At 37.0% G+C, this 10,557-nt stretch overlaps 2 protein-coding genes across 7 annotated transcripts; both read right to left on the bottom strand.

Moving 5' to 3' along the window:
* Nucleotides 1-344: 344 nt before the first annotated feature.
* LOC129723306 (uncharacterized) lies at nt 345-8,142 on the bottom strand. 4 transcript variants are annotated; one of them, XM_055677442.1, is made up of 4 exons: nt 6,411-6,868; nt 6,203-6,325; nt 4,701-5,024; nt 345-2,860 (listed from the first exon to the last, which is right to left on the bottom strand). In XM_055677442.1, exons 3-4 carry the CDS (start codon nt 5,003-5,005, stop codon nt 2,044-2,046), a joined length of 1,122 nt encoding a protein of 373 aa, XP_055533417.1. In that variant the 5' UTR covers nt 5,006-5,024; nt 6,203-6,325; nt 6,411-6,868; the 3' UTR covers nt 345-2,043. The 4 variants fall into 4 exon arrangements, with proteins under 4 accessions (XP_055533417.1, XP_055533420.1, XP_055533418.1 ...); XM_055677445.1 differs by lacking the exons at nt 6,203-6,325; nt 6,411-6,868 and adding an exon at nt 8,011-8,142; XM_055677443.1 differs by lacking the exon at nt 6,203-6,325 and having other exon boundaries at nt 6,411-6,878.
* On the bottom strand, nt 7,746-9,280 carry LOC129723307 (ras-related protein Rab-18-B-like). 3 transcript variants are annotated; one of them, XM_055677448.1, is made up of 5 exons: nt 9,247-9,280; nt 9,034-9,137; nt 8,609-8,776; nt 8,287-8,554; nt 7,746-8,229 (listed from the first exon to the last, which is right to left on the bottom strand). In XM_055677448.1, exons 2-5 carry the CDS (start codon nt 9,102-9,104, stop codon nt 8,131-8,133), a joined length of 606 nt encoding a protein of 201 aa, XP_055533423.1. In that variant the 5' UTR covers nt 9,105-9,137; nt 9,247-9,280; the 3' UTR covers nt 7,746-8,130. The 3 variants fall into 3 exon arrangements, with proteins under 3 accessions (XP_055533423.1, XP_055533422.1, XP_055533421.1); XM_055677447.1 differs by having other exon boundaries at nt 9,190-9,254; XM_055677446.1 differs by having other exon boundaries at nt 9,034-9,278.
* Between the last annotated feature and the right edge of the window lie 1,277 nt (nt 9,281-10,557).

The following is a 10,557-nucleotide window of genomic DNA, read 5'->3' as shown; positions in this document are numbered from 1 at the left end:
TTATTTGTACAAATTTTGTAGAAAATTGGAGCGCCGAGCTTTTCTAGCTGTTGGAGATAATGCTCCTCATAAACCAGAAAAATCTTAAAACTCGTCGTTTGAGAGATGTATCAGACAGGTGAAAGTTTATGAGAAACTATGCGCAAATATGAAGACACTCGGAGGAAAATCTGCAGAATCTATAGAGCAAAACATCATTACTTTATTATATATCCTTATCTTCAATTGCTTTCATTCAAATAAGACCGATCAAATTACTGTAAAAGATCGTTTGTTGTGTAAGGGATTAAAAAAAAACATTGGAGAGGATTTCGGAAAAATACAGTCAACTTTATACAACTGGATTGAAGTTTCCCATAATTTTATTAGACCTTTTTTTTCTAGTTGCCATAATAATAATATAAGATATTAAACGATTTACTTTGACATAGTTGTCATATTCGACTTTGCTGCTGCAGAAGGTAGCGAGTCTTCATTTTCGCACCATTACAGATAGTAGGACACAAACATATGTAGGTATGTAGGTACCATTTTCGTTTTTCAAAATATGTTGCAAAATATGTTGCTGCTCAGCGACGCATTCACATTTCCATATAGCTTTCATCCGATTTATCATCGTAAGGGTAACATAGAGCTAGTTCACCAGCTTCGCAATCATTCAAGCCCGCGAGCTAAGATCAAACCGAACTTTATACTGTTTTTCGGAGGATCAGAAAAAAATAGTCCAATTTGGTCTCAATCAGTTTTCTGCACGTTTGCTCATTATTTTATTGATCTTCCGAAAAAAACGGTTTCTTGTTTCTAAATCTCGGACCGCAATTTTAAACACTTGTCGATTTTTTTTAGTTAGCAATGTCTACATTTTTCATACAGCATTGTTTTATAAGTGTTTATAAAAAGCTGATTATAGCACAAAACAGTTTTCTTTGAGAATGTATATAAAGTTAAACTATATCCTTACTTACTCGGTTTATAAAAAAGCAAATGTAGCCTCCAATCGCTAGTACTGGTTGGAATTATTAAGATAACTATATTATTCTACGACTAGCTACAGTTCAAGTACATCTGGATGTTCACCTTTCGTACCTATATAATATTCCAACTCCTCATCTTCTGGGATGCTGAAAAGAAAAGATAACTAACTGGCTGTTGTTTGATTGTTTGCGATTCACATATTTTTGGCTTTTGGGTGCATAGTTTACTTTTGAAAACACTAAGTAGGCATCTGAGGTTTTTAAACATTATTTGGAGGCCAGCGTTTTTTATTTCGTTGAAGATAGAAACGTGCACTAGAAAAACTGTAAGTGTAGTGTAAGAGAACGTGAAACACTTTTTTTATCTGGCCGGGTAATTTGTAATTATATGAACGACAGATTGTCAGTCTTCTAGCAGAGGGTATAATGCCAAGATAGAAACAGTAAATAAATACTCAATATGAGACCGATTTACCTCGCCTTTGGCTGCACCCTCTCAGAATTCAAGCAAAAATTTTAGTGACCGGTAACTTAAGCGACCGTTCAAACAAAAATCTGGAAGTCTTTTTTAATGGGGCCAGCATTTTGATTTTTTTTTTTCAAATATTGTTTACTCGCTGACATCTCTTTATTCCTCTATTTAAGTACCTACCCTGCGCAACTGATAATCGATATCCTTTTTCCTACATCCGACTAAACAATAGAAGCCGCAAAAGGTCGCAAGCTTTACGCTTGTTCAGCCCAGTTACTCATCTAAACCTACTGGTAACATCTACATATACGCAATCTATCCTATTGTATGCGTTTTCGAAATACTCTTAAGTTTCATTGGATTCACTTACATCTCTATAGACGGCATAACAGCAATGAGTTAAACATTGAGATTTTATATTGATAACCATAGTTTCCCATGTACGCGGACCGCTCTGCATCTTTAATTGATCGTCTCATCGGCTTCGTAGTACACGATCTTTCCGGTCCCGGTTGTATCCGACCCTTTTACATGTCGATGTACTCTTGCATCGACGCTGCTCTCGATACCAGGCTCATCTGCATTGTCCAAGCTTAATCAATTGTCAATTTCTATTGGTGCATCATCGATGGTATGCAGCCAGTTAAAGATCAGCATGTGACGCTCATACTTGGACAGAGGTTTTCCTCGTTCACTTTCGATGTCCAAAAATGTAAGATTCTTTTTGGCGTGATGTGACTTGCTGGTTGATTTCTTCGAGTGTAGCGCTGCAGACGGATCTGGAGATGGGCTAGCGGAGCTCGTTGCCACCGGACTAACGTCGATGTTTGCCGATTTTCCCCCGATGGGAGAGGCAGAAGCGTGTGTTGTTGGAACGACCAACTCCGTAGGACCAGGATTACTGAAGTTGTTTGCGGCGAAAGCAGCCGCTTCCAGGCGGTCCAGGTTGAACTCGCTCTGGGACAGTCTTTCGATGGCACGGTAGGTAGTGTAAAGCCGTCGCCGGATATAGTTTTGGCGGATTTTCTTGTTCACGGAGCTGATCAAATCAGAAACGGTGAAGCTAGGCGTCGGCGTGGAGTTGCAGATCGTTGGAACCTGGTTGGAAGATTGCCCACCGTGAGGCGAAGGCAGTTGTGAAGTAGATGCCAGCTCACCCACCGCAACCCAAGTGGAGTATGATCGGGATGTGTGGTCTAGACGGGGATGTTCGAACAGGTAGCCGGCCTTCTGGAACGGGGTCAACGCAAGCTCGGAAGTGGAAAGTCTTCCGCCAAGATTGTGCTGATCGGATGGCAACTGGTAGATATCGGTTGTACTGAAGCTCTTGTGGATGCCTAGAGCCGCTGACAGTGTGGCACAGTTGCGAATTAAATCGTTGCTCTCGCTCCATTTTTCTGTCAGCGTTGAAGATCTGAAAACAGGTGTTTATTCAATCGAAATTACCTAACTTTGTTTTTTGAACTTGAGGTTTTTTTTTGTATAAAAAAACAATCGTTCAAAACGATCAAAGTAAACTGTTTTGGTGATAGCACATAAATGGTTGTCAGTTGAATGTGAGAAATTTATGAATCAATACTGAAAATATTTAGTGAATAGCATAAGTTTCTTAGAAACATTTCTGCCAGAAGGTGTAACGATTTTTCCAAAACTTACTGCACAGCTCTGTTTTTATAAGGTAAGGATAGTCAGAGACAGTAATACTGAGGAGTCAAATAGTATTCCGCCGCTCATGGCAAGTCCGTCTCATTTGCGTTTTTGTGCTGATGAGAAAACAGCAATCAAAAATCCTAACATTTTGGGAGAAATTTTGCACTCGTATGCTTTTTTAATTAAGACTGTCAACAGAATTTGTTACTACAATGGCAAACAAATACTTTTGCGTCAGAAAGCGTGCATAAACATCAAATCTTGATTAAATTGTGTTAAAAATCATAAGCTGGGACCCATATGCGTTTACTTTTGCGATACCTAGCCAGAATGATAAAAGACTTTTATTCTACTGTAAGAAGCGTACTAAAGTATTCAATATGACTATTGACGCGGTCTTCAAAACGAAATTCACCGTTTCTCAATATGTGTTCAATAATTGTTACCCACGGCCCAACATGGATAAAATACGAAGAGTCGTATTTATATGAGCATGCTTTAACTCACAGTACCGTGAGTAGTAATTCATCTAATGATGATGGTTAAATAAAATTTTGTTCACCGTTAATGAAAAAATAGCTGAAGAAGCAACGGTCGCGATTGTATTAAGGCGCTACTGAACGCAATCATTTCAGCTGTAAACGACAAGAAGAAATGGTTTTAGAATAATTTTCGAGTAAAAACTGAGCACCGATAGATTTTTATTGTTTCAACTCTTGAAATAATAATAACAAATATTACCAAACAACTGCCAAGCAATGAGGTTTGAATTTTTGTCCTATCCTCAGATATACACACATGTGAAAAGCTTTCTTTTCTTGTATTTAACTAGTACAAAAGTATTGGCACAATAAATAGCGATTTCAAAAGTTTCTAGAAATCATTTTCTCTAATAAAAAGCGCATCCTTTATGTCTTCCGTTTTAAATGCTATAGTATAGTGATATTTGATCGAACCACTTATCAAATATCACTAGGTTACCTGGTACATCAAATTCTAATCCTGACGACCATAAACTATTGTAAACATCATTTTTTTTCCTGTAGAAGACTGAACCACTGCGACCATTGATAGTAGATCTATTGTGGTATGCTCCGCCTTAATCTAGGTGCATTCAATTTCGGCGCGTAACTATTATTGAGTTGATGTCCAATTTTGATTTGCGCGTGTATCCCAGTCAGGTATCACAATTCGAATGAAGTGTAGTACCTGAGAAGAGCGTTCGTTCCTTATTGTGAACATCATAATTATTATTGGCTGTGGAACTCACTTGCAATGATTATTTCTATGGGACCGACTTGCGATCATTTTTGCTATGGGACAAACTGACTTGCTATTTTTTCCATAGTTTCTCGAAACAAAATATTCAAAATTATGTGTTTTTTCGAAAGTACAGATGAAAAGGTGATGATTCTACCAATAAAATGAGACTTGATAAAAAGGCAATTGGGACGGACTTGCCATGAGCGGCAGTTTCAGAAAAAAAAACTCACCGAAATTTGAACTTCAATAAACATAAACTAGTCGTCTACTAAAATAGCACCTGCATGCGCATTTCTATTGCATAATTTAGTTCATAACCAGATTTAGCAAGGGCCACATACCGATTCTTTTTGGCATCCTTCAACAGCAGATTTCCTAGTTTGTCCTCCATGGTTTTCGTCAGCAGGCTGCAGCTGGATCGATTCAACACGCTGGTCGCGTCCGACGTCATCGATGAGACCGAAATTGAAATCAATGATAAATCTGTGGAAAAACTTTCGTGTGACGGCGACCGCAGGATTCGGTTCGACACGGTCAAGGCGGACGGGATCTGGTTGCTGCTATTAGTGCCACTGGTAATGGAGCTGGTGTTGTTGTGACTGTTGTGGCTGGTAGACAATGCTGCTAGATTCTTCGGCGACGTCATTTGAGGGCAATCAATTGTTCTGAGAACAGAAAAAAAACCAAATAGTGTTTTTTTCCACAACTGTATGGTAATATAGGGTATCGGCTCTATTATCGTCAGGTTTTAACTATTATCGTTCGGGAGGTTAATGAAGTCATAGAGAACTAATATTTTGCGGAGAGGTACTCTGCATCATGAAGAACCATCATGCAAGAAATTAACGATCTAGGACATCATTTACCCCCTGACGATAATAGGTAAACTCTAACGATAATAGAGCCGATATCCTCTATGATAAATTTTCGGCAGTTTAGACAGCTTGAAAATTTATAAATCGAGCAAAATCAAAGTTTCGGTATGATAGGCTCGGAGATAAATATTGTTTGTAGAAGCTTGGCAAAAATACTTTTAAAAAATCCGAAAAACTTGTCAGAGTCGTGTATCTTTTCAAAAACCTCCTTTCCTTTCCTTTATTTTTAATCTCTCGTGCATCCGCTTTTCTTTTACATACAGAACAATCTAGTGATAATAGATTGCTAAACTAGATCAACTAATTTAAATTGATTATTCAATAATTTTGGAGAGAAAAAAAATCGAAGGAAAAAGAAAAACAGTAACCAAACTTTGGAAGTGCGAGAGCACTTCAATCGACAGTTTCATCAGCACGCACATATCCACGTCACATAGTCGGATTAACCTCACAGTGGAAAGTATTTATTTATTAAATGGATAATGTCCGCGACTAATACAGGTTTTCTAATCAATAGTAAAAATGTACGGCGAAGCGTTAGATCCGACTAGTGAAGGTTTACCGAACACCGCACGTACTATATAAGTCTATAGGTGACCACTGTTACAGCGGATGTAAAAGGTTATAACTATTTTTGTTTGGAATTTATGTAACAAATATTCATTTTCCACTAACTTTGAGAACGTTTCTTACGAGTTTTTTTTTCAACAAGAATATACAAGTTTTAAGGAAGAGTCAACTTTTGTGAGCTATAAGCCAAAAGATGTTTTGTTTGGCTTCTAATTACTTTACTAAGATAAAATGAAAAAAAAAAAAAAAACATCTCAATTTGCTAAATAAACGGTATTGAACATGTTTATGCAAACGAGCACCACCCTAGCACTAGGACCAAAAGTGTTTAAAATTCGTTGCGACACTATATTTCACTCTCCCATAGTTGATTCCAGAACACACCGTCCGCTTATTACCTGGTATGTTGTGTCGTAATCCCACTTGTGTTAATCTGCGTATATAATATTCCTTCCTTGTTCACCAATCAAGAGCAGCATTCGAATTCATTAGTTTTTCTTCTCGATTGGCACTACGTTATGCTGCGGAATACGAAACGCAAAATGGCAACAGTCAAGGAAACCGATCGAAAAAAAGGTATATGTAACCACCACTGAATACACCTACGAGATCCTGTCGCGAATCAAAATTGGCCCTTTATAACATGTCCTTCTGTATTAATCCAGCCTTTAATATCGATAAACTTCTAAAGCAGAAACTATTCCACAGCTTCTTTTGTCACTAATATTTTTCTCTGCACTTTAAGTTTGATACAAAGTAATTATTTCACTTTAGAAACCGTGCTGGACCACATAGCAAAATTTTCCATCAGACGACAATTTTTTTTTTGTTCGGATGCCGATATATGTGCGATGCCACCCAGGATCTTCCGCATAGTGTGGTTTAGGCTTTTCTCTTCACTGACTTGAATTTTCCATCCACAATCGGTTCGTGCCAGATAAGCGCCTCTCATATTGCTTGTCCGCACACTCACCCAATTGCGGGTAAACATCTCTCCTGCTTTTCTCTTTTTGGTGTATAGTCCTGTGCTTCCCGAAATCAATGAAATCCTTTCAGTACGTACATACGGACCAGCAACAGCTGCCCTTCATATTGTTGCCGCATCTCGCGACGATTTCTTTCACCATCGATGCGGCTTTGGAGCATTTCGTATAGCACCAATAAGGTGGAATGGAAAGTCTCTCGCTCCTTCTATGACTGTTTTTGAATTCTCTCATTTTCCAGGAAAACTCATCGTTCAGTGGCATGCGAGCATGTGTTTTCTAACGAGGGGTGCTAGGATTTGTGGCTAAATTAAATCTAAAGTGGACGGATGGTCACTAACCACAATCATAACAAATAGAAGTTAAATTTAGCAATCTTTGCAATGAAAAGAAAAAAGAAAATGCGGCTTACTCGGCATCGATTTAATAAGAAAGATCGCTTTTTATAATTTTGATATTATTAAATGGCGATTATTGGCTGTTGAATCAGGCTTCGAAATGGTCACGGTAGAATCACTTTTCACTACGATAATCGTCTTCTTCTTTCTTTGATGCTACCAAGGCTCGCTGTCTTAATACATTCTCGAACAAACATGTCAAACGAGTACCGCCACCACGCCTTTTTTTCTTTCAAACGTATTGACATGTTTTCTAGAACTGAGAATAACGCACGTTGTGTGCGTAGATTTTGGAAATTACCTATATAATTGATCTTGTAATAATATTTCTCAACATAAATAGCAGTGTAAATCTCTTTGATGCGCGAGTGTCGAATACTCATCCTGTCTTTTGTGGCGACGGTTGTTTTACATTTACGAGCGAAAGCCTACTGTGGCGTACGCTAAGGTATCGAAACCAAATGAAAATGCTGACTGTTTTACAAGCCTGTGTCAAATTATTACGTACCCGAGACCAATTGGGAGGATCAAAATCAATATGCGTCGAAAAATGACACTCGTTCAAAGATCCAAATGATAGTACTTTTATTTTTACTAAAATAATATCTTTATGATATACGTTGCAAAGTTATATACTTCATCCAGTAACACACTAGCTAAGTTTTCATATACATCATTAATCTGACTTTTCACCATAATTTTTTGTTTTATATTTGGGTTGAAAATAATTATACTAATAATAATAATTTAAAATAATTCACAAGTATTAAATTAAAATGTTTTGTAATTAAAAAAAATGTTTGCTTGGTTCACACCTAGACCTACCTATGCCTGGAGGATTTCAGATTTCTCATGTTAGTTAGAACCGTAGCACACGAAACTAGTAGTTTACACCTAATAAATATGGCTAATCTGTAATAGTTGCCGGAAGCTTCGCTTCTTTCACTAACACGAGCAAGGCCCTGTCGTTCCGCCTCGATTAGACTGAAGATCCAGAGCATCGCCATACTCATTGCGTTCCCATAGTCCGTCGGTCTCGATAATCTGAATCATAGAAGAATTTAGTAGTTTGAATAATAAAAACTCAAAAATTTATATAACCTTTCTAACTACTTCCTGGAATGCATCCCGCACGCCTTCATTGGTTTTAGCCGAAGTTTCGATGAACATTGTTCTATGCCGTTTCGCGAAGCGAAATCCATCGTCTCTGCCGACTGCTCGTTCAGGAGAGTCTATTTTATTTCCCACTATCATTTTAGCCATGTTATTCCTGGTACCATAGATTTCTAGCTCGTTCAGCCACGATTCCAACTTTTGGAATGTGTCTTTCTTCGTGACGTCATATACAAGTATAGCTCCCTGAGCGTCTCTGAAATATAGCGAATATAAATGAACTGTGTTATACAGAACCTATCCACCTCACCTGTAATAACTTGGTGTTAGCGTTCGGAACCTTTCCTGGCCGGCAGTATCCCAGATAGCAAGTTTTACCTTCAAATTATCTACTTCGACTATTTTGGTTTTGAAATCTACACCGATCGTTAATGCCTGGTCCTTGTCGAAGTCATCTTCAGTAAATCGTAACATTAAGCTGAAAGTGGTAGTCAACTCGTTACTCTCGAATATCAGTAAGAATAATCCAACATGAAACTGCGTAGTCACAAAGAGAAGTATAGCAGTTCAAGAATGTGCGTTTTTCTGCTCTACCAAAGTTCAAATTACCTAATTACGACATGATTATCAAAAGGCTGTTCAGAATCTGTTCAAACCCCTCTTTTCCAACCAGTATTCAGCCAATAAAATATGCAAATTTTTAACAGGCACAAAACATGATCCCACATTGTTTACCTGGATTTCCCAACTCCGCTTTCTCCTATTATTAGAATCTTAAATGTAGCTAGAATGTTATCCTGCTGCATGTTGAGTTGCGTTTTTTTGTTTAGAACCTATTACTATAGAGAATTCAATCAAATTTTGAAAAAGACACAAATAAATACACTATACACTTGTTATTTCAGATGTTTTGCAAAAATTGCAAAACAATCGTACACTCGTACTTACATCTACTTATTACACTGACATTTCTGAGACGGTTCACCGATTAAAAATAACAATGATTCATCAAGTGAGTGAACCTAACGAACTGTTTTTATCTTTTTATAAGTTAAATTCATTTTGTCCACACGAAAAAATCAAACGTTGTTTTGGCCACATGGTGTTCTCCAGGTTGGTTTCTTGCTCTGATACACTGCAACAATTATCTACTTGAAGATGAAACTATTTTAAATTACAATGAACTGTTTTTTCAAACTTGCGGGTAATTAGCACTATATAAGCTTTTAACTATTTTACACGGTAAGAGTCGAAAACCCATTAATGGATAATTTTAGAAACGTAAAATGGGTAAAATTGTACGCATTAGAAAGACATATTCTTAGAAAAAAAATGGGTCATTTGTTTACCCATTAATGGGTGAAAAAATACTTCAAGTGTCTTTTTAGTTTGCTCTGTCGATTTGTTCGCACGGGTTACTTCTACGATCTGTTTTGTTCACTGTTTTTCAATAATTACCATGGAAGAACTTAAAAAGAGACTCGATTCTGATTCGTTTGAGAAATTGCAAGGTAAAAGTATGTAATATCAAGTATTGAATTATACAATGTGAGAATTTCTTATATTAGGTTTAGAATGTCCACTATTTGGCTGCAATACCTTTGTTGCAGAAAATTGCGATTCTGACATTTGATGATAGTTGATAAAATACTCCTGTACTCGTGAATAAGAATTATTTTTAGACATTTGCAAATAATTAAAAATAATTGATTCCACTTTCACTTTTCTGAGTGATAATCACAAAATTTCCGTTTTTGCATGGATACAGCTTTAATTTAATAATGAGTAAAACTTCACCCATTTTCTTGAGATAATTCATTTCTCAAAATGAGTGAAATTTTACCCAGTTTTTGAATTTATCCGTATTTCCGTCCGTATATACCTGTATCGCGTTTACTCATTAAATGGGTTGGCTCACTTCTTGGTAAAATGGTTGAAACCCATTAATGGGGTTTCCTTTCTTACCGTGTATCTTATCTCAAATTCGTTCTTGCGATGTAGCTAAACCATAAATAGTTGGGTTTATGGACCATTTTATGAAAGTTTCCGAACTCAATTCATGAATGAAATCTTGACAGCAAGCTCGAAACAGCTGTAAAAGCAACATCAACATCATCAAATACCTAAACAAACCCAATCATTCTATCATGTCAATTCATATCGATTTTTATTGGAATCCACGGTATTTTGACGTGTTTTGGTATTTGACGTATTTTAGCATTGAAATCTGAGTGTAAATGTTTTTGAATGCCAATATAA

Source organism: Wyeomyia smithii, chromosome 2 (assembly GCF_029784165.1).
Source record: "Wyeomyia smithii strain HCP4-BCI-WySm-NY-G18 chromosome 2, ASM2978416v1, whole genome shotgun sequence".
Lineage (NCBI taxonomy): Eukaryota > Metazoa > Arthropoda > Insecta > Diptera > Culicidae > Wyeomyia > Wyeomyia smithii.
The sequence above is the reverse complement of the archived record's forward strand: the minus strand, read 5'-3'. Positions and strand labels throughout refer to the sequence as shown.